The sequence below is a fragment of the Ammodytes marinus genome (assembly GCF_949987685.1).
Source record: "Ammodytes marinus genome assembly, chromosome: 15".
Taxonomy (NCBI): Eukaryota; Metazoa; Chordata; class Actinopteri; order Uranoscopiformes; family Ammodytidae; genus Ammodytes; species Ammodytes marinus.
In genome coordinates, this window is record NC_137219.1 from 9,238,399 (window position 1) to 9,263,101 (window position 24,703).

Sequence of the window (24,703 nt, forward strand, 5' to 3'; positions counted from 1 at the left end):
ACGGACTATCTAATGCTGTGTGCTGATTGTGTTTAGCCTATGAAATCCGAACATTCTCCTATTCTATCGATAGCTTCCTAAATCATGTTTGACAAAAGTGATACTAATATCTGCTCCGCTGCTGTGACAGAGCAGAGACGGGCTAGCCCTCCACCAATCAGATTGACTGGCCGACGCCGATTACACATGTTGAATCGGGTGAAAAGAACGCCGACGACATCTACGATGGCCGACGTCACCGAACACATCATACAGACTCATTTCCTTGCCACCTCCAGACTCTCCGACGATGTCCGACGCCCGATTTTTTGCCCGGTGTGTCTTTGCCTTAAAGTGTCACTCCCCCATCAGTCTGACAGCTCCTTTAAGTTATTGTACAGTATATCTACGTTCATGAGGTGCGTGCACTCATACAGCTTTGGGAAACACGCAATTGGATGTGCTTCAGCATAAACACTCACCTTGCAGACCTATCAGTATGCATCACTCTGGGGGAATTTGTGCCAAACAGCTTTGTAAGTGCAGTTTTCTGCACCAATATTCAACATTCACAGAGGGAGAAGGCCATTACACAAGTGCAGAGATTTAGTTTTTAGCTAGTGACATTGACTTCAGCAGAGCATCATTATATAATACCATGATGACATATATTGTTTTTCAAGTTTCATTTTGAATCTAGTGTAGAGTAATTTTTTCCCATTTTCTGTCTACGTAGTTGTGCTTCTTGCTGTCTCAATTTGCAATGTGTCCATTGAAAGATGTCTTCCACTATTGTTAGCCATTTAGTTTTTATTTGTGAGGTACCCTTACCCCAATACTTAATGATAGCAGTATTGCTTGCTACTAGCAGCATTTAATCAGCAAATATATCACTTGCAATAACATTTTGCTCAGAGAATATACATAAATAGAGCACCAACAACCTTTGCATCAATTCGCTTGCCCCTCAGCTTCATCCTGCTACCCATTGTTTGAGTCAAGACCTCAGGGTTGGAAACAGGCCATCCATTGACCCCTTCATCCTCAAAGGTCAAAGGTTTGCGGGTCAATTTTCCTGTTTACTAACTGAATGAATGTGCCTCACTATATCCATTTAATTTACTTTCAGCTTCTGTGAGGGATAATGATTCACCCAAATGTCAACATCGTTCTTAGATCTACTTGTTTATCCGTAACAATGGTTTGGAATTTTGATCCACATTGCAAATAGTTTTTAATGTTATTTTATTTTATTTTATTTTATTACCCCGGCCTCACAAAGGGAAAGCCTGTTATCACAAAAGGGGGCAGAAGGAAGGAAGTGATTGCTAAGTATTGGCACCGGTCCCAAATCTCTCTTAGAAGCCAATGAGCTCTGATAGAGAAATTCCAACAAACGGACTGATTGGCACGGCAAAGCGTGCCATTCAATTAGAAATGAACATGTGAATGGAATGCTTCTGAGTGGGATCTGGAGTGATGAAAAATACAGGTTTGGCAGGATTGGGCTCGAACCTGTTTGGGAATTGCTCGTGTGTGCACATGTGTGTGTTTTGTGCGCTTGTGTGTGTGTGTGTGTGTGTGTGTGTGTGTGTTCGTGTGTGTGTGTGTGTGTGCACTCTCCCTGATAGGATAGGGGCTTCGTTAGGGTAATTACAGCTTTGCTATGTAAATAAGCCTGTCATAGAGGAGAGAGACACACCCACCTCTTTTTGAGACCCAATTAACCTAACTCCCCTGAAATTTACATACCTAACAATCTACGGCACACACACGTGATCCATTCCCGCACTCTTGCATTCGCACATATTTACACTTTATAAGTGTTTAAAATGTTAGTACAGTCGTGTGGCTCAGTGCATTTGTACATGCACCAAACTTGCTGTGTGTGTGTGTATGTGTGTGTGTTTAAACTTGAGTCCCTTTTTTTGTGTGCACTTGGTCCTTGTTGAGGCGGTAGACTACAGCTAGCCAGGTGATATCAGAATGCATAAGGCATCACCCAGGGCTAACTGGCTGCTGGAGCTGTGGTGAGAAGCATCTATCATTTCAGCCACTGATGAATGTCTGTCCTGAGTGGCTCTGTGGCGTAGAGAGGGGGAGCACAGAGTGCACCAAATGACTCACGGTTGGAAGGGGGAAAGGAGGAAAAGGAAGGAGGAGGAGTGTTTGTGTGTGTGTGTGTGTGTGTGTGTGTGTTTGTGTGTGTGTGCGTGTGTGTGTGTGTGTGTGTGTGTGTGTGTGGATGGAGGGGTGGGCAAGGTGGAAAGACGAGGGAGAGGGAGAAAGGGCGCGATGGAGAGGCAAAAGGAAGGAGGCAGAGGCGAGAGTAGGGGTGACAATGAAGAAGAATGCAGAACATGAAGAACATGAAAATGAGAAAAATTCAATAAGACTGCGTAAGAATCGGGAAGAAAAGTAGTGGGAGAGTGAGGGCGCAGGAGGAGGAGAGAGTTCAGGAAGTCAGGAGAAGAAGGAGGTGTAAAGGTGCAGATGCATGGAAACAATAAGCAGGAGACAAGAAGAGGGAGAACGGAGGTGGAGGAACAAGGAAAATGGGCAGGAGAAAGAGAGAGAGAGATAAGGATTGTGGGTGCATGAGGAGGAACAGAGGGAAATAGTGGCGAGAAGGCAGGAAAGTGGGTCAGAGGAGAGGCCGGCGATGTGGAAGAGGAGAGGAAAAAGCGAGTGATGAGGCGAGATGGAGAGAGAGATACCGGAGGGAGAAGCGAGAGAGGGATAGATGGATGTGGATGGATGGATGGATGGATGGAGAGGGGGATCATAATAGAATTTTAGAGGGCAAAACAAATGAGACTCCTGAGTTGTCGTGTTTCTGGGCAAAGCCATTGTAAATGTAGATAAAAACAGCTATTTTGTATAATGTAAACCACATCTGACTAAAACAGACACTTCAGCATGACCAGTGGAATCGTATGGAATACAGTCACACGATTATAGCAGAGGCCTGATTAGATGGCTATAGGGCAGACCCAGGGTCAGTTCACATACAGTACATCTAATGCATTATTGACATGGTACAGAAAATCATAAAGCAGGTTCTAAATCAGCTCTGTGCAATTTTTCTTATAATAGTGGAAAACATTTAACTATATTCCAGTTTCCGTTCAAATGCACTGCAAATTTATCAGAATTTCCACAAAATCTGCAATCAGAAAATAATGATAGTGAATTAATATGCCTTTTCATCCACTACATACAAATGCTATCCATGAAAACATTAGCCCTGCGTTCCAAATCGCATGCTCTTTCTTTTTTCGATTCTACATCATCTGACCATAAAAATAATCAAGTAAACATGCAGGCATACCATTGGGACATACTTTTACTTATTTATTTCATCATAACATTGCGCCTTGATCTTGTCTTTTATCCGTAGCATCCCTGTTTGCATTCATACGGAGGCATCTGTCGATGTGACATAACTTCCGGTGCGCACTGGATTGTGGGTCAGAATCTTCATAATTAGCATGCTGATTTCAACACTAAAAATCTTGGACAGATGTAGTAGACATCCGCGTATTTTTAAGCATACTAAATCTGACTTAAAGAATTTGGACATCCTAAATCTTTTTTCTACCATACTAAATAGCAGATAGCATCGGAAGGCAGCCTAGGATTGGGTTCATCGAAATAAAAGGCTGGGACACAGCGAGATGACGTAGCTGAAAGAGCGCCGGTCACACCTAAAACAACATCGAAAACGGGACGGAAATGTGACATGTGTTTGTTCAATGTATAAGGTTATGCAGGTTACCGTCTTTGTCGCTCCTCACAGATCTCTTCAGTGGAGCGGAAGCTTCAATGGACGTTTAAGCCACATGCCTCGCGTACCTCATGATTCATCCGCTGACTCTGTTTCCACCGCTTTTTGTTTTATTTGGCTTTTAAACCTCAGTGAAGCATAAAAAAAACATTTTCAGTGATATTTTGAATGTTTTTGAGTTTGAAAATACGCTTAAAAAAATGAAATGAAAATGACCTTTAAAACATCTTGAATTAATCTAATGATTAGACATTAGAATGATCTATTTGGTACAAAGCGGTCTAAGTTACTGCACAAATTCAATAATCACGAATAACACAAATTTGTCGGTAGGCAGAGTGGTTAGGTGAAGGAATGAAGTACAGATGGATAAGCAGGAATGAAGCGTGCGGACAAAACACTTTAAAAAACCATCTAATCTGCTCATCTGCATTCGATAAAATGGAGGAAGCGGAGAGCGAGAAGGGGAAAGTACACAGTGATGCTGCTTGTGTTTATTCTGTGCAAAGGAGGAAGAGCCAGTGTTCCCGGGGATCATTGGGTTCTTCGATCAATACCGGTGCTATGATGAGACAGTGATAGAGTTTGTGGTCTAGGGCTTAAAAAGATACCTACACCATCACTTTTATGGTTCTCCTTCTCTCTAAATGTACGGACATGCTAAACCGGCTAAATCTAAAAAATAATGCATTTTTAACTCAATGTCCACACTTTGCCGCCATTTGCACATCCTTCAATTTTAGTGTGTTTGAAAGTGGGTAAGGTAAATATGAAAATAGAACGGGCCTCACAAAGAGGAGTGAATGGGGTGAAAAAACCTGAAAATTAAGGCTTAAGCCTGTTCCAATCCATTAACGCTTTTTGTTACCTCTAATTTTGAATTTATAATTTGGCCTGAAAACTTTTCATATATTGTACTAACTAACTCGTTAACTAACAGCTAGATTTTATGAGGAACGTTAAAATTTGTATTTGATGCGCATTTAATGCAAATATTAAAGGGTAAAGACCAGCATGACCAGACCAGTTGCTGGTGAATATAATTCTCTTTGTATAAATGTGTATATAATTCCACAAATAATTCCACATACTGGGGAAAAATGACAGAACACATATGTATTTCCTGGGTGCTTTTGCTCCTACCAATACAATCCAGAACATGCTTTTTGTAAACATATATGTGTGTGTGTGTGTGTGTGTGTGTGTGTGTGTGTGTGTGTGTGTGTGTGTGTGTGTGTGTGTGTGTGTGTGTGTGTGTGTGTGTGTGTGTGTGTGTGTGTGTGTGTGTGTGTGTGGGTGGGTGTGTGTGTGTGTGTGTGTGTGTGTGTGTGTGTGTGTGTGTGTGTGTGTGTGTGTGTGTGTGTGTGTGTGTGTGTGTGTGTGTCTGGGTCACTTGAAAAATCACATTACTCTTGTCTATAACATATTTCAGTACGTCTGTGTTTTTGTTATACATTACATACACTAGTAGTTCACCAAGGGAAATTATTGCCGTAAAGATAATGCTCCTCACTCCTGTTCTTTCCCTATCTTCTTACTTCTTACTGTAATATTCCTCCATTCTTTTATATTGTGTCTGTCTTCATGTTTGTATTCTCATGTAAAAAGAAGAAAAAAAACTAGCCCTACCACACTCATACAGAAATTTATTCTCTATCTCTCTCTCTTGCACAAATGCATGTGCTTGCCTCCACACGTACGTGCACCGGCGTGCGCACACACGCATGTGCACGCACACAGACAGTCAGCTGTGCCCTTCCCACAGCTACTAGCACGAAAAAAGAACACACTGCCTGTCCCTGCCTTACACACACTCACACACACACACACACACACACACACACACACACATACACACACACACACACACACACACACACACACACACACACACAAACACACACATGTGCACACATGAACTCTGCAACTGCCCTCTACACACTCTTAAAGAGACATGGCACAGAAATTCACATCGCTTCCCAGATGCGAACAGCTTACCTGGATTCTACATTAATGTGCACAATAGATGCAGCATATAGCATCCTATATTTCTGGGCATTGATTAAAATAAATGTCATGCAACTACGAACACTAACAAAGTTTTTGAACGCTAACCTCGAGCAAAGAGTTATTTGTTGGGAGTGGCCGACTGCATTAAACAACTCTGAGCTAGAAAAACAAGAACCTACAATAGACATTGTGCTTGTGGGTTTGCGACGAGACATTTTAATTAATGGCAGCAATTTGCGCATGGTGTTTTTTAATTGTTACATGTTGTATTATGCTCTCATCATGCTGTTCATCAATTTGTCAGTTTGTATGTTTACAGATTGGATGAAATGAGCATTGCTGTAATACATTTTGAGAGGTGCTTCCACAAAACCATAAAGGCGGTGTAAAGTCATTGACTGGCTATAGTGTGTGAAGTACTATACCTGAATTAAATGTTTACATATCGAATGAAAAGGCAACCTTGACACTGATACAATTGACATTGATACTTTGTGGTAAAAACAGAAATATTTGGAGCCACAAAGGAAACTGTGAAAAGTGAGTCCGGCAGCTTTAACAAGAGTTTCTGATGATTACAAGTCAATAAGGGTGAACAAAAACCAAACAGTATGGACAAACAGAGACAAAGTGTCATAGCCTACATAATGTATACTTTGTCCAGTGGCGATTCCAGGGGAGGGGCCTGGGGGGGGCTGGAATCTTACTGGCCACCCCAGTTTATTTATTTTTTTCTTTCTTAATTTTTTTTATAGGTAGTTGCCACGTTCATCACACAAACACTCCAATCCACTGATATGAGATCAGTTTGCAATTTTCAAGTACTAAATTAATGGTTGGACTGTGGCCACTAGAACTGGTCTCTGGTCAGCAAAGGTCTTGAAAACAGTGTGCTTGTGACACGCATGCCATCCATGCAGGTGTATGGGCACGTATCCCAGCAGATTTTTGAAATCTGAATAAAAAAATAAAAGTTTGTAGTTAGCAGGTGTAACATGTTCTTAGTAAGGGCAGAATTTCATAAATAACGGTTTATTTTTTTAGCAAGATATTTGGTCAAAAGCTAGTGGTCATCCGTCCCTCTGTCCAGTTGTTAGGCATCTGGCTGCTAGCAAGTTATGTTGTCTTGCTAATTTTACTATTCATCTGAACTGAAATAAATGTGTTTTCTTTATTCTGTTCGCCAGAATGCACCAGAATGCTTAGATTACATGTTAAAAACACAAAAAAATCTTCTGGGGGGGATGCCCCCAGACCCCCCTTCAGGGGTTTAGTTTTCTGACAAACACTACAATGGATACTAACATGATTTGGGCATTTGGGATTATAAATCATCTTTGAATTGATTGTACAGCATATCACATGCTATTCATAGGTGTGCGATGGCCACCCCACTCTAGCTCTGTGGCCCACCTTGGCCACCCCAGTCAAAATTTCCTGGAAACGCCACTGACTTTGTCTGTAGGTGTCTGCTAAAGATCCTTCTTCTTCTTCCTCCGAAACCACCTTAAATAGATATATTTTCTGAATTCGGACCGGATTTAGATATAGACCCAAGTGAAAGCTCTGCTTAAAACAGCTGCCCTTAGAAATTCACTAAAATAAGTAAACAAAACCATTAATGAACATTAATGTGTTACATTAGGGACCTCCTGCTCCTCTGTTTCGACCATTGGTAGCTCCCGGGCCCCAGTTTGAAAAACCAATGGCCTAGTGTTGGTTGAAAAACAATAAAATTAGCCTACTTATAGTCTCCTATTTACAGTTAGGCTATATGATCAGGTAACTGAATAACCTCAGTCAGTGGTGTGCAGTGTGACTGTCTGAGGGTCAGAGGTGAACGTTAATAAGAGGCTACCTCTTCTGTGGGGTAAGGGTTAACGTTGACTATCCTAAGGTCCCACTGCAGGACAGCTAGGCTACTGGGGCTGAACACAGGGACACTTCAGGGGGTCACAAAAGACAACTGAGGTGGACATTTGGGCCTTTCAAGTGTCCTCATGACATTGCGACATAACAAAACATTGAAACACAATCATTATGCAACAGCTATTCATATTATGGTTAAATAAACGTTACTATTTAGTAATATCAACTTTAACTCGCAATTTGGCACTGTAGCCTACATGAGATGCACAGATGCAATGTCAGGCCTGAACATGAAGGCGTCCAGAAGAGAACTTGAACTTGAGCGAAGTCGACCAAAACTTGGTCACTGTCGCTTTAAGAAGCCCCCACCGTTTCACAACAGGGGGGGCGTGAGCTGAATCCAGGAACAGCGATTGAAAAAAAAAAAAAAAAAAAAAGCTCCATCGGTGGACTGTTTCAAGTTCCCCCGGCTGAAACCCTGCCTGATTTGTGGGCAATGTTGGGGATGTAGAAAAAAAAGGAAACCGGAGCAAAGAGAGCGCAAGGGAGAAATAGGGAGACAACACTAACTGGGTAGCTATGGAGATAGTAGGTTTTCCTGGTAGCTTTCTTTGACAGGTGTCGAGTGGGATAAAATAAAGTATCAAGAGCAGCCTTCCAAGATGTACGGCAAGGGTAAAGGAGCCGTGGTCCCCTCCGACAGCCAAGCCAGAGAAAAGTAAGTACATTATTGCAATGTCACAACAGAGACACAGTCAAGAAGAGTGTGCTAGTAGGTAGCTACACTTGCTAACTGGCGTGAGGCAGCCCGGTCACTTCAGCAGGGGCGCGTGTGCTCACCAAGCTCTTTTTGTAAACATGGAAGCAACAAAAAAAAGTGATGCCGTGCTAGTTTATTCGTTGTGTTTGCCACTTTGACTGTCGCGGTGCCTGCTTCCATCCTCCTACTACTTACAAAGACATGGCTACTCAGTTAGCACAAGCAGCTAGCCAGCACACTGCCAGGCAGTTTCACTGTCTTTATCCCCAATGCAAAACGAGAGAGTGTGGCAGTTTTTAGCAGACCAAAGTTGCACTACTTTATTTTTGCGAGGAGGGAGCACTCGCTTCACGTGTTTCCATTAATAGTGCATAAATGTGCACTCGGATAGTGTGGGAGGCTGAATTGTCTCTCTGTGTGAGAAGCATTGATGGGGATCCCACTTTAGTTCCATCTCGCCCCAGTGCGAGGAACAATGCAATTTGGAGTGACGCTGTGTGCATTGTAGCTAGCTATAGCGTTTGTGTTGCCCTAGCAGGTAAAAATAGAATACAGCTGTTTAGGGGGCTTTGACACAGAATAGCACATGAACGCGTTCTAGACTTGCTCCACACAGTGATACCCTGTCGGTGTCCGAACGCGCGCTGGCTACATTGTATCCATGTGTGCATTCGGTTCAGCGGGCGAGCCGCAGCTACTATGATCCCCGTGCAGGGGACAGAGCTGCGCCTCACAACTTTTGTGGCCCGGACAGATTTCCCCCCTCAGGTCGCTCCCCCGAGTAAAGCGAAATGAGTGCTGGAGATAAACTGCCTGTAATTGCCGCCCCCGCTTGCTCGAGGAGACCCTAAATATAAGGCTTTTCCAGTGGCTAAACACTGGTGTTAGCTTGGGGAGCTGCAGCTCCTTCCAATCCCTTTGTCTGCGTGCCACCGTCTCGATGCCTGTTGTTCGCTCAGGAGATATCACGCCGCACGTTAACCAATAATTTAAATTAACTGTAGGAGGTTTAGAATGATTAATAAATATATTATTCCAGGTGCAACTATTTTGATAAAGAAGCCGGTAAAAGTGCAAGGGGGGACCTCCTTTGCCGATCGCCACTGTTAACAAAAGCCAACTAAGATCTGCTCATGCTTTCATTCAACTTTGTAATATGTTACCGGTTTGGAGACCTGTGAATTGTTAAAGGTAGTTTGGATGACTCTACAGCTGAATATCCTAGAGGTTAATAAGCAGTAATAGCCTCCACACAGTTGAATGAATGCTCATGGCTTTATAACTCCTCCACAGTGGATGAGTTGTACACCAGCGAATGCTCACTCTCTGACTTGGCTGGACCAGTCATCACATTGAGGTTCTGAAGTGGGAAAGAGTTGTCAGACTCGTGTGTGTATATATGTGTTTGCGTTAAGATCATTACCTTAAGCCCACACCTCCCTTTTTGCTGTGTTGGTCGAACCCATATTCCCCCCCCCCCCCCCCTTTGTATATGTCTACCAATGTCTTTCCTCCAACTCTCACTTCCCATCCTTTGCCGTTCCTCAAGAGTCCCTCATCCCTCGCTTCGCTGTTGAATTATTGAGACGAACTGGAGCAGCTGCTGCTCTCAGCTTTGCGTCAGAGTTTAGAGAGACGGAGGAGAAAGAGAAAAGAAGAGGAGATATGGTGGGCAGACTCATCCATGTTTAAAGAGGGGGTTTTGTCAGGAGCCTAGGGCAAGATGTCAGGTGTGTGCCGGCGGTCTTATGTCGGGGGAGATTTCTCCCTCCATGGGAGTCGCCGTAGATATGCACGCACTAATGTCCCATCTCAGGACGCAAAGAGGGAACGGCAGGGAGGGAGGTCAGGAGGGCACCTCACATGGCGTGATGATGGAGGAGGAACATTTTGCTTCTGTGTTAGAGAGGATGGGGGAAAGTGCATAAATCAAAAGTGAGTTGAGTGTGATTTAATTTGGTTGAAAAACTTTGGTTTAGCCGAACCCTATGACAGTGCAAACTAATAAGAATGCCGGAGCCACTTTTCCCATGTTTTAAATATCTTTCCTTTATGAATATGATTTCCACATTCAGGCTGTCAAAAGCAACTACTGCTGTTGTCCTCTTCTCCTCTCCAGCATGACTTGACTGCTCCTCTATACCAACCACTGTATCAAAGTGGGACATGCCCCCCCCCCTCTTAGGTTCCCGTCAAAACAAATTTCTCTCCTCTCCCTTTTTACCCCACAGACTGTCCTAACTGCTCCCTCCTCCTTCTTCTCCAACTCAAACTTCTCTTCCTTCACTATGAGCTGCAGCTTCTGAGCTTTAATAATGCAGTAGGCCAGGTGCACGCACACGCAGCCCCTTCTGCAACACACACACACAAAGACACATACACACACACCACACATAAAAATTTCATTGAAGGCCTCTTGGGGGGGAGGAGGGGATCTGCAGTGTGATCCCCCTATCCCCAGACATAATACAAAGTCCTTAACTATTCCCTTCTAGTCAAACTCCTATAGAAGGCTGCACATGTGTTAAGCAAAGCCAGTAAACCTGCAGTTTACAGGGCCATGCAAACAGTATTAATATTTGAGGCACTTGCTCTATTCTAAAGCTTGCTGGGGGGGAGCATTTTGCCAGTTATTTTAACATTTTAAAATTGGTATACAGGCAGAGAATCTATAGGTGTTTTTACGTGTGATCAAATGGCAAGGTGAAGGAGTAAATTAACGACGTGTGTGTGTGTGGCCTAATAGTGAACTGACCTGTGTGTAAAAGTAACATACACTCTACACCAGCGGTCACAGAGAGCTTTGTGACCTACAAATTGGTGGGAGCCTCAGACAGTGGTCAGATTCCCCTCACTAATGTGTGTGTTGTGTTAAACAAGCTGATGCAGCCAGTAGTATTCTTGTTTTTAGCTCAGTAAGGCTGTTCAGCATGATGCATGTATTTAGACTTGAATTAACCAGCTTAAACTATTTGGGAAGTTTTAGAGTACAAGGTTACTTCTGCTTTGTTTGTAAGTTCATCTGGATGTCTGAACATATTTCCACTCATGTATGTTTTCTTATCTTGGTGACTGTCTGCAAAAAATAAATCTATTTATATGTATTACCTTCCAAGCAGGATGGTCCGATACATATACACACACATGCACTGACTACGCTGCACATTGGAGCTGTTATTCCTTTCATACAGGATGTGCAGGTCTACGTAATGCACATTCAACCTGTTACGGATCCATTCATATGAGATTTCTGTCACACTTCAAAACCGTGGTCAACATCGCTCAGCGAGACTCATGCCTGCAACTATCATTGGATCCATAAATGCTAGGATGAATGGTACTAGGGCTGCCCCCTGAAAGTAGATGATTCCAATCATCAGTCACCATCAAGTTTTGTTTTGACTGTCAGTGTGCATTACAATAGAATAGTATAAAAGCAAAACACTGACTTAATCATGCCAGTCCAGTAGGTGGCGATAATGTGTCATCTCAAACACCAAAGACGAAAGTTGTGAGCATGCGCATTGAGTGTCTTCTTGAGTAAGCAGCAAAACAAAACTGGAAATGGCAAAGGCAAAAGCAAAAGCAAAAAACAAACACGGACTCATATGTTTGTGCGCAATATATTGATTCTCCTCTGCTAGGCGTAGTAATACTATGGTAAAGATGGGTAGTCTTGGGCGTTTATTGAAAGATCCGTTGACGGTGATCTAAAACTCTGTTTTTCACTGTTTTCGTGAAGATGAATGGCAAACTATCTATCTCAAATGCACTATTCGGATCAGAAATAGACGAATCTCATGGGGCACCCTTAGCTCAGTTGGTAGGGCGTCCCCCCCTTGGGCCTCGGCCAGCAGCGGACCCAGGTTCGATTCCAGCCCTCGGTCATTCTCTGCATGTCACTCCCCTCTCTGCCCCATTTCAACTCTCTCTACACTATCAATAAAAGCATAAAAATGCCAAAAGATATCTAAAAAAAAAAAAAAAAAGACGAGACTGAGACAATTACGAGTCGAGGACAGCCCTAATAAATACAGATAAACAATAGAGTTACGTCACATAAGTACCAAGCAAAGTTTCAGTTTCTGATCTCTTTGGATGCTCTGTCTCTCTTGCATTCTTTTCCAAGAAGTGGACAAATCACTTAAATATTCTTCAAATGTCAATAACTCAAAATGAAATTACTTTCCATAACTTGACACAAAAGCTGGTTCAGCAAAGTGGTGTCCAATTTTACACTCAGCCCAGGTCAGAAGGATGCCAGGTCGGATGCTGTGCATTGATCTGTTCCACCACCGCTGTGTCCGTCTGAAAAGGGTTAAACTGTATACGGGCAGCTGAAGAGCGCTCACGATGACTAGCAGTGTGTATTCTGGGATGGCTATTTCATGATGTGCTGGATAATGTGAAACAGCCTTGAGAGTGTATCTATAGTTGTGTCTGACTAATTAGCATTGTCCCATAGCATTTATTATGTGGAGAGTGCTGGAACTGATCATGCGTCACATCAGAATAAGAACTGTGTTGCTTTCAGAGTAAGATCTTTTTCTCTTGTTAAAATACACATTTGATGATAACAATGTTAAGGAGCCTGCATTTTTATCTGCCAGCTGTCTCCTCTCCTGCTGTGATGACGTATTGAAAATGTCTCCTGACGTGTCTGTGTGAAGGACACGGTTTGACTCGTCAGGTTCAAACTACAATTTTTTTTCTCTATTTGCCTATTCATATCTTTCACAGATGACATTTGCATACCAACAATGGGTAATGAAACATTTGCATATTTAAAATATTGGTAGTAAGAACAGTTGTGCAGGCACTTGTAGTATCACTATTAGAGCCAAGGACAGCAGTTGTTGCCATTTCTGTTGCTCCTGTGTGCTCACCTCATCTGTGGCTTGAGTTAAGGCATTCAGCAGAAATGGTAACTCAAATGGTTTGGTCATGCCTTGACCATCACACAAAAGCGCAGTGCTTTACTCCATGTGGAAATGTATGTGTTAGTAGTGTAGTGTTTAGATATTTTCATAGGGACAAGCTTAATAGGCCATGTATTATTATAGCATTTATAGCCTTAGGTAATTTGCAACACTTGTTACTAGGAGGTTATTCATAAAATGCGCATTTATACAGCACTGCGTTAAATTATGTGTGCAATCATAAAAAAAACTAGCGATAAATAGAAATAAAAATGTCTCTGGAAAGAATGCCAATTATCTCCTTGACTAATTGTTTGGTCAAAACATAAAGAAATTGTGACAAATTAGAAACCAAATCGTGTTGTATGATTATTTATAGATATACCTCAATGTTTCACCTTGTTGTTGAGTATATCCTGGCATCATGGTGATACATCTTATTGTCCAACTATATCAATTAAAGAGGCTTAAATGTGCTTAAATAGACATCAAATGAATCCCACCTTCAGCCACAGACTGTAGTGGAAAGGCGACTGTGGTTAAAAAGCAAACTGCACAACAGCCCGATTATCTCCAAAAGATGTTTCATTGATCAGTGCATTGACTAATGATGGGGACTTATATGACACTGAGCTACTGTCCTTCTCATTAGGACCTTATTGGCCTGTCACAGGACTGTCTGCTCTGGGCACACGGGCCACTGTCATATCCACGCTGCTGGTCGATTGATGGTCCATTAACAGCCTATTAAACAGGACTAAGTGAAGGCGTTGGGAGCACAATGTTGGGCCAATGGGGGTTTCCCACTCCACAGCATGGTCCTTGTGTGTTATAATGGACCCTGGTGGATTGGCTTTATCAAGGGTTGCTGGCCAGTTAAAATAGCAGCGATTTAGAAAAAAAATGAAGAAAAGTGTTGAGAGCTTTTTAAATATTGTTGGAATCAGCAGGAGATGGGGATCCCTGTCGCATGCAGCTACACATGCCACAGAAAACCACTTCAAAGTTATGGCCCCTCTTTCTATCGCAGGAAATATGTCCCATCAGGAACCTTTTTTAGAGTTATTCTGGACCTTCACCTGCATTTCAACAGCAGGAACCTTGCACCAATTTAGTTCTAGCTAGTTGTTTTGGGACCGCCCAAAAAGTCGCTGCTCCTGCTGTTGTACTTTATGGCCGACCAGGAGCTATCAAAGTATATGAAACTGTGGTGGACTGCTGACTGGTCAGTAGCAAGCCTGGAGACTGCATTGACTTGTGTACAGCATTGGTTCACATTGCAAGCAAACACTGGTTGTTGCTAATATTAATATTATGAAAATAAGGAGATGAAGTTAATAAGCCAGAAAAATTATATAAACTTTACTATTACAACAGCTCTATTTGCAAATAGATTATGTGCTGCAGAAACCAAAAAATCCCTCCCTCGTGCCCCCTGCTTTGGAGACGTCATCATGACTCTCCCGATGTTTCAAGGCATCATAGTCACACAACAGCAAATTTAAAAGGAACAGCATGACTCTTGTTATTTAGAGCAAAACCTTGAACCTTTTTTAATCTCCAATGTGGGTATTTCCATACCTTATCTTCAGGGTTGTTTTAGATAGGTACTTTAAGTCCCTGTCCCTGAAATACGTATCGGAATGAAAATTCCTCTTGTCGGTCTCTCTGTGGTCTTCCACCGGTGTTGTATTGGTCTTGAGAAATATCAAAGTTGAATTTGGTAACTAATATTTTTTCTTTTTCTTTATAGGTTGGCATTATATGTGTATGAGTACCTGCTACATGTGGGAGCACAGAAGTCCGCACAGACCTTCCTGTCTGAGGTAAGCTAGCATCAATAACTAAACCTGTTCATAAAGGTCTGAGACAATCTTTATTATTATGCCTTTTCGTGATAAAAATCTAGAGGTGAGCAGTAGAGAGCTTTATGTAGAACAAGCGTCTTCATTAGTAAAAACTACTACAATCCAGCTCTAGTTGAAGTTGTACTGTCCATGCAAACATGCTGAACCCGATAACAGAGCATGAAGTGTTGCATCAATTTTTCAAAGGGAAATCCTATAAAGTTACAGCGGATCAAGCCGTAGTAATCCTTGTGTTAAAACAACTCACGCAGTTGTCTGTGGACATTGGAGAAGTATGTTAGCATTTTGTCGTTGGTATATACATTTCCAAACCTCATTGTTGCCCTTTCAACTGACAAGCCAATGGTGGCGTATGATTGAGGTATTCCCTCGATCCGAAACACACTTCACAAGTACAAATAAGAAGGGCAAACCGGACATAACGGAGGAAAAAGAGTGAGAAAGATGGAGATGGACAATGCCAGAAAGATGCCTATCTTCACGTCTGAGGCCATTGACAGTTTGAGACAGACTGATTATATGTTCTTAACCCCTGGACCCGCAGACATAATCCTCTCTCCAGTGGCAGCAAGTGACTTCTCTCTCTTCTCTCTCCTCTCCTCTCGTCCAGATTCGATGGGAGAAGAATATTACATTAGGGGAGCCCCCTGGATTCCTGCATTCGTGGTGGTGGTGAGTGTAACTTCTTTCCACTATAATAAAGTAGCAGTTTTTTTGTTGTAATACAGTAAGCCCATCCATTATTATTTCCTACGGTGTGCAAACAGTTTTTACAGTACACCTCTCTCAAGCCACGCTGTGTATCCACCTCCTTCTCCCCGCACATACAGACTCATTGATAGGGCTCTAGTGTCCATCCTCACCCTACATAATTAATAACTGTCATACGCACAAACAGTGGCTTCATTTGAGCTTTCACGGTCTGAGGGCTCATTAACCAAGCCATGATCTAAACTTATTAAACTCATATTTAATGGAAACATTCAGATGTTCCTGTACTTGAAAAAAAACATGTATATATTGTTTTTAAATTAATCTTACTAGTCCTCCATTCATGATTGCACATGGCGCCCATAGGTGTGAGGTGTTGCAGTGTCTCAGCCTCGGTGTTGACCAGACTGACGTAGGGCGTGACCCCTCCCTCCATGTCAGCTCCCCTCCTCCAGCTCTCCATCCTTCACCCCCCTCTTCCTGAAACAATAGATCCAGATGGTTAGGGAATGGACCCACCCTCCCCCTCACCCTCCTCACCCCGCTCGTCACCTTTTGTGTGCCCCCCACCTCCCACTTTTCCCCTTTGTTCACTTGGGAGAGGGATTCTTAGCAGATTAACATATTGCATTCCATCTTTCTTTGTGCTACCCCCCCACTTCCTGTCATTTCTGCCCCTGGCTAAGAATCGATCGGTTGGGGTCATCAACTCAAGCAACTATCAGCAGTTTCACTTTTATTTTTTTTGTTTACTTGAAAAATCAGGTTGTAGCAGGATTTTTTTAAACGGTAAAACCTACTTTTACAGGCAGCTGGTCAGCAGTCGTATTTCTAACCTAAAACATTTTACAATATCTGTGGCACTCCAAGCTCATTTGACTCTTATTGAAGATGGAAATAAAACAGTTTTTGTTGATTCTAGCGGTCCCTTTGGACTAAAGCGTTTTTATGACACCAACGCCTGCTTTTGTAAAGATCGCTCGCACGTGCCAGCGGTGTGTGCATTTGTTTAGGAAGCGAGTGAAAGAGAGACAGCAGGATGTATTGCCATGAGTTAATGCATTTATATGTGACTATGCAAGATTAATATTGGTTATATGACAATGGTGAAGCCAAGTTCACTTTGATTTAGTACCTTTCTAACCAGGTTCATCATTATGCTAAATCTTGTCCATCAGAGCAACAGTGAGGCGCACATATGTGTTTATATAGTTTTTGATTAACAGTAAAGGTCTATTCAACCTAAGGAATACACATTATTAGTCTTATCCGTTTAAAGTCAGGCTACCACAAACACCTTGCATTCCCTTCCAAAGTTTTTCCAGTTAAAACTTTCAGCTTGCATAATTTATTTCCAAGTGGGGCTCACTCTAGTCCAAAGCCTTATCGTGGAAAATACCAAGGGTGATTGTTTATTATAATGTGATTTATTGATCCCGTTCAAGGTTAAGTCTTTCCACTTGCTCCTTCCTCTGGAAGATTAGAGCACAGCTACAGAAGCAGTGCCACTGGTTTCACAAAGTGGACTCGCTCTACTGCTTAAGGACCCTGCAATGATATTGGTACTGTACATATTACAAAGGAGCAAATATTTTAAAACGATGTAGGAAGTAAAACAAAAAAAAGTGACAGATGTGTAAATATAGACCCTTAAATGCTCTTTAAAAAGTCCAATATCTAGTGTAACTTTTCACCTCAGGGGGTTGGCTCTGCTGAGTCAGAAGAATGAACGTCAGGCCTATAGAGCACCATCAGCAGTAAAAGACCAAGGACATGTTTTAATAAAAAGAAGGAGCAGAATAATAATTTGGAAGCATACCAAGCCTAAGCCAAACTAAAGTTTAAGCTCTTGTTCATTTAAGAACTTAAAAATAGACGTAGGCCCTTTTTTTATTTTGTACGTTCAAGAGATATAAAATAATTTTACTCTTGTATTGGCACCTTTCCTCTTATCGACACAAACTTCATCTTTTTAACTGTTGGCAAACCAGTCATGTGAAAATGGTCTCTCATCCTTTTCTTAACATTGTCTCCTTGTTGAGGCTTGTAGTAAAAAAAAAACAGTTAATTTTTTTGACACAAATGTTTATGTCCAGTATAAGCATTTCTCCTTGTCCATGTGTCCTTGAGCAACACACAGACAATCCTTATCATGTGTGTGTGTGTGCTCCTCTGTAGCTCAACACCATGTGCCCCTTTCTGCCCTTCTGCCCTGACAGGAGGAAGTCGGAGGATAAGTCCACATTTGAGACTGAAAAATATTCCACAAATTCCACTTTACGTGCTCAGAAAAAAGCTGAAAGCGGAATTTGGGATTTCATCGTGTGACTGTGCTAAGCCTCCTGAAATATGTCTGTGTTTCTCATGACGTGCAGCAGAGGTATATGAAAAAAAAAAAAATCTTCCAGATGTTTGGGATTCAACATGTCTGTGTGCGTCGCAGATTGCCAGGACATGTGAAGTGGCTGCTGCCTGATTAGGCCTCTCGTTAGCCATGACGCTGCTTCCCCTTGCTTTATAGCACTTCCACTAAATCAATGCACACAGACTGATTCAATTAGGACCTCTCAGACGGGGCAGCACACAAGCAGATAGCTTTGATCCGAGATGTGTGTTTTGCGATTTTTTTTTCTCACTCTGAGGGTGTTCAAACTTGTATGAAACCAGTTTATGTATAAACAGTATGTCAGCTCTTGTTGTTTATCCTTGTGAGGATCAAATGAGGAACGGATTCCATCACAATGACAGTTTACTAGTCATCACTTGTACAGGACAGCATCTTATGAATAAAGTCTAGGCTAACAGTACATTTATCTTTTATGGCAAATTTCAAGGTGTGTGTGTGTGCGCGCGCACACTTTGAGTGAGTGAGAGGTTGATTGAGAGGGGCGACTTCTGCCCTTGTGTCCCTCTTACAGTGCTGCTCAAGTGTATGAGAGGCCGTTTAAGAGCGTTAGGGAGATAGTAAGAGTGTCTGAATGGGTTATGAATAGCTGTTATACATTTGCTTTGTATTGCTGTGTGTGGTAACCTTTGACCTCTCTCACCCCCCCCCCCCCTCCCTCCATATTTCAGTGTATTCTGGGATTTGTATTGTGCGGCTCCAGACCGAAGGGAGACATGCGAGCACTCCAGCGAGGCGAAGGCCTTCCATGACTACGTAAGTGACAGACAGGCTCTGCAGCCACTTCTTTTTCTTTTCTTCAGAAATACTATCACTCTTTACTCACTGTGGAATCAGCTATTTGGTTGCCAAACAAGTGTGCTTGATTTTGCACACAAGGGCATTTAGAAAGAGCATAAAATCATCCGCTGTGCAGGGGATCACACTTACACATGTTTCTCTAACAAGTAGAAATACTAACTGACTACAGGCTATCGTGTCCTCAAAAATTAATGAAATATCAGAATTTCAATTCATACCACGTGCTCCTATTATTCTGTCATGTTGTGTTAACTCACAAGGGAGTCGTAGCTGTCACTCAAAGCTTTTTTACATCGATTGATGTACAAATTATTGTCTTAACTTTGTAAAGGCAAAGAGTGATAGATAAAAGTAAAGGAAAAGTAAAAACTTTGGACACTCAGCGAAAAAACTAAAGGACTCCGAAATAAGGAAAAGAAATGTGTCGGCCCTCCTGACATTAACTTATTGTGCTCTTACAATCAGGGTCACATATTGTTGTGTGGAGGTTTTGCTGATTCAAATATTATGATGACACTGGAGAAGGACATGGCTACTTTGCAAGCAGTTTTAAAAAAAAAAACTTTTGTTATCCATTTGTTAGCTATCAAGCCTCTAATAAACCTGTAGAAAAGTGCTGCCAGGCCACACAAACTTCTACAAGAAGAATCATTTTCCTGTCTGTCACTTCAAACCTGGAAAGCTCTTAAAGGTTCAGGGGGATTAGAAAGACAATGTATTCTAATCAAATCTTTAATGTAACTTCACATTGACCGACAGGTAGGTTACTATTATGTATTATTATTTAAAGACAATCTGGGAAATCAAGTTTTGTTTGTCAGTTTGCAGTGGTAAACGTTGCTTGGGAGAAGAAGCTAGTCAGTGTAGCGAATGCAAAATCCAATGCCGTAATTTCTATATGCATCAGAATATTAGGCACTGTGATTGTCTTTTATTAAAATGCCCAATGGGAGTTGTAGTTAACTTCCCGCTTTAGACTTGCTATGTACACAGGCTTGTACCCTTTCCGACATATTATCAAAGAAATGAATAATTCCAAGCCTTCCAACTGCTGTTTTTCAGATGGAATGAAAATAAACGGGACTTTGACTTTCAGAACAAGACACAATACACACACACCACAAAAAATTGCCTTAAGGGGCTTCACACCGCTTGAGGCATATTTTGTGATTTTTCTTTCGAAATAAAATTGTGCTTTTGTGATGTGTTTTTTTTATAACTCATTTCAGAAATGTTTATCATACATTCTGTTTGTCCTTGAGGAATTATTTGCTGCCTTTATCCGCTTGAAAGAGAAATGCTTCCTCATCTTCCCACTTTTCTGGGGTTTTTAGGGATTCAGTGTCTTGCCCAAGGACACTTCAGCACGGGCTGCTACTAATAACAGCTTGACTGCGCTGCCTAATGATACCGTAAATAAGTGTTGTTGTTGTTACTCTCCAAGAAAAAGGAGAAACTAACTGTGTTATGTGTTGTGATTGACACTGTGCGACTGTCTTCAGCCTGTCGTGTGTGTGTGTGTGTGTGTGTGTGTGTGTGTGTGTGTGTGTGTGTGTGTGTGTGTACTGTATAGTGTGGGGAGATAATGGAATAGAGTTCTAATCCGGTAATCCCAGCACTGGGCCGAGGCTAAGCCAGGGATTTGTGTGTGTATGCGGACAGGGTTGTGTATGTGTGTGTGTGTGTGTGTATGCGGACAGGGTTGTGTATGTGTATTTTTGGAAGGGGGGCATCTTTGGCAACCAGCCCATAGAAGGAGGGTGGAGGGGCTCACACCCTCAGTGCCAGAGTTCCAGTTAACCCTGTCTGTGTGTGTGTGTGTGTGTAAATGTAGATGGGTGTGCAACATGGTTGCTCGCTGTCTGCTCCTAACAGTGATAAAGCGAGGGAGACTGGACCGGTTTAATTTTGGCTCCAGCCCCCTGAGGCTAGTCTCTGAGCACAGGTCCTTTCTACTGGTTTTAAAAGAAAGCTGGTTCAAGACATATGTAGGGGGAAGAAAAAAAAAACAATATTTCAACTCGCCTCAAAAGAGTTTCCTGGCCTTTTGAGAACTGCTAGATGGCAAGCAAGCATTTAGGAGCCATTATCACAGTTCTCTCTGCTGGGTGCAGGGGCGCAGCAAAGGCTTATGGGTAACGTCCAGGCTAGTTTTTCCATAAATCCTGACATTGGTTATAAAAAGTAATGCAGCGTCTGTGAGCCTGTTCACTTGGAGAAACATGTAACATTTGTGTGAGTCTTGGGTTTATTATTTCTCATATGTAAATAGTTGCTTTACATATCTTTTTGTGTATTTCCTTAAATTGACATTGATACCGACAAAATAAATCTTGAGGCATATACAACTGTATACTTTAACCAACAGCTGTAATTAGAGTTTAGAGATAGTTACTTCTGTCGTTCTTCTTGTACATACTAGCATGGCTTCTACTTGGCACCATTCTTTTGAACTGGCATGCTTGTTGTCTGCTGCATTATTGGACAATAATACGACCTGCTTTGGATTATTCAGACTTCATGTCGGACATCAATTATTTAGCTGGTTTGATTAGCATTAGTTAGTGTTTTTTTTATTATTATTATTCATTAGCTCTCACTCTGGTGTGTTGCTAATGGGGATCCTAAATAAATCAATAATTATAAAAAAATATCTAAATCCAATTCAAAATGTTGTGTATTGTGATAAATAAGTCACATCCGTCGTGAGATATTCGCTAAGTTTGTTTCCATTTCTTTTTGTCGCATCCTGCTTGTATAAATCTACCAACTTTCCTCATCTCAGCCATGTGTAAAAACGTATGTGTACATAAAAATCGGTTGATTAGAAACATACTTGTAGACATGCTGTGCAACCTCTGACTCACCACAGGGATATGCATTTCTTGGCCATAAAGACTCACAAAACAAGTGCTGCAACTTAAAGCTGGGGTATATGATTTCTGATTGGTCAAAGTTAACATGAGCTGACACTTTGACCAATCAGAGCGAGGCTCCGATTCTCTGTTCTTATTGGCTGTTGGGACTGTCCATTCACTTTGGCACGACTTTTTTTGGTGTAGAGCGTGTCAGGGAGGGACCATAGGGGAGGGACCAAAGAGAACAAGTGGAGCGGTTGAGGTATTTGGATTCGAATCTCTATCCCAACAGCCATTATCTCCCCAAATCCTCCACCCCAGCTTTAAGTGTTTTATAAAAATGTTAATAATAAACATCCATCAGTCTGTATTTTCCTATTCACTGTTGCTCTTCACTCTTTCTTTTCACATTTGCCCAGTGCCCACGTTTCTACATAAGAAAAGTAAAAAAAAAAGAGAGTATGTGATTTTGGAACGCAGAGCAGGTTTTCTCTCCGCTTGTGGTTTCTCCTTACCTCTGCATCTCTCCTCCCACCCGCTTTACTATATCTCTTACTCTCTCTCATCCACTCAACACCCCCAGTCCGCCCCTTTCGTCTCTCTCTCTTTATCGCTCACTCCCTCTTTAATTTCTCTTTTTCGCTATCGCTTTCCTGACCCCCTCCTCCCTCCCTCCCTCCCTCCCTCATCACCACTATACTACCTCTGTAGCAGAGAGAGAAGAGAAGATTGATTGGCTAATCTAGCCGTTTACCCACAATTCCTAGTAGTGCTGAAGAAGAGAGGGCAGTGTAGACAACATGAAGACAGCCAAGAAACAGAGGAGATATTTGAACATGGAGCTGAGTGGGCAAATGTCAAAACGGTGATTTCAAATCGAGTAATTGCAGAAGATCTTTGTGTTAATAAAATAGCTGTTATCGCAATAAAACAATGCTTCTTACATTTATTCAAACTTTACATTTGTTCTAAATGATGCCCGTTTGGCATCTTTTCTTAGATTGAGGCAAATATGATAATGCAATTTATTTTCTTGAGTGCTTAAAGATCTCATCTGCTTTTCTAAATTCAGCCCTTTCAAAGTAGAATCCACAGCATAACATTTTTGACACAGTTATTCAGTGTACATTTTGGGACTTTTTATGAGTTATGCTTTTCCCATTGCCTCAAATATATCCTGAAATATGTTAAGCTAGTTGCATTTGTTACAGTTTACATCTTCAATCTTACGGCTGTTTCCTTATTGCTGCCTTCACTCCCATAACCCAGCATTTTAAGCACCAAACAATGCTTATTTTCTAACATTACTTTAAGGTCAATATAATCTTCATTGCAGTTGATTAAAAAAAAAGAGCTACATTTTCCATAAAATAGTTGCCTGAATTATGCTGTAATCTGTCTTTTTTTATTCATCTGCTCTGCCACCAGTATTATCAGCGCTGTAATGGAAAAAGTGAAAAGAGCTCCATTAAACTTCATAATTAGCTAAGCGATAAAGTTAGGAAAAACTTAAATGCATGTTCTTTACAACCTGATGTGTTACATGAAACCGCAGTGGAACAGACCACTGTAGCCTATAACTGTGGAAAATACTTCAGGAATGTAAAGTAAGTAATTCAATTAAATAAAACGTGGTCCTTTTTTCATTAAATCACACACTGTTGCATAGAGGTGGATGAAACCAACAGATATATGTGTAGCTTTGTAAAACATAATTTGTTTAAATAATCAACAAGTTCTGCTTCAGTGCATTTTACCCAATCAATGTTGTTCTATTGTGCTGCTTTCACACACCACAGATCACACACCTGCAGCAGTCATTTAGTCATTTAAGTCCTGTAGTTAATAGAGAAAACTCTTCAAAGTGTTGATGTGGTCAGCTTTGGACGCTGGTGTGGTTGCCAAAACAATCAACATGTACAATAAAATGGATGGTACATTTTTTTTTTGTATATAGTTCTGGCCTATTCATTCCTAATTAAAATCATGAAAGGGTAGGGACACAGTCATGGAGCATATATGACCACAATGAGGGTTTAGAAGCAAGATAGAAAATGCTTTTATAGGTGTTTGAATTTTTTGGATACTTCCACTCAACACTAGGTAATTCAGACAGTTTTGAATATGGCAGTGCGCCCTGAGACGAAGGAGGGCTAGCAAAACAAAGGTTTTAAATGTCTGGCTGTTTTGTTAAAGCTATATTTCATATTTACAGTTGTTATCATTCTCCTATATTATTGTCTTTTTGCCCTTTCTGCCGTCTGTCTGGAGTGTTGGCTGGGTGGATGTTGTGTCTGCAGCGCGTATTACTGCTGTCATCCCGTGTGTGCGTGAATCTGTTTTTGCATGTGCACGAAGTCCGCCTGTCTGGTCCTGTCCAGCTACCTTGGCAGCAATTCATGGGGGGAATTGTGTGTGTGTGGGTGTGTTTGTGTTTGTTTGGTGTGCTCATTTTGAGGACCAGCTGGGCTTTCAGAGATTGTGTGTGCGTGCGTTTGTTTGTCAGATGTGACAGTGAGAGAGGCAGCCGTATCCTGTTGCTCCAGCGCAAAACACACTGTTTTGACTGGGCTGATAAATTAGCTAGATCGCCACAGTCAGCTACTTTTCCTCCCCGTCTCCACACTCTTGCTCTATCCCGTCCTCACCCCTCCTCCTCCCTCTTTCTCTCCCTCTTTCTCCGTGCGCTAAGGACAGCAGGTCAAGGAGACAGTGATGAGGTACATATCAGTGTGAA

At 41.8% G+C, this 24,703-nt stretch overlaps 1 protein-coding gene across 3 annotated transcripts in view; it reads left to right on the forward strand.

Moving 5' to 3' along the window:
• The first annotated feature begins 8,236 nt into the window (after positions 1 to 8,236).
• Positions 8,237 to 24,703, forward strand: part of LOC307262245 (single-stranded DNA-binding protein 3) — a 34,320-nt gene continuing 17,853 nt past the window's right edge. For all 3 annotated transcript variants that reach the window (XM_080043064.1, XM_080043062.1, XM_080043063.1), the window contains exons 1-4: positions 8,237 to 8,363; positions 15,078 to 15,150; positions 15,803 to 15,864; positions 18,979 to 19,063. In XM_080043064.1, the coding sequence (XP_079899190.1) occupies positions 8,308 to 8,363; positions 15,078 to 15,150; positions 15,803 to 15,864; positions 18,979 to 19,063 (276 nt within the window). In that variant the 5' untranslated portion in view covers positions 8,237 to 8,307. The remainder of the gene's footprint in view (positions 8,364 to 15,077; positions 15,151 to 15,802; positions 15,865 to 18,978; positions 19,064 to 24,703) is intronic.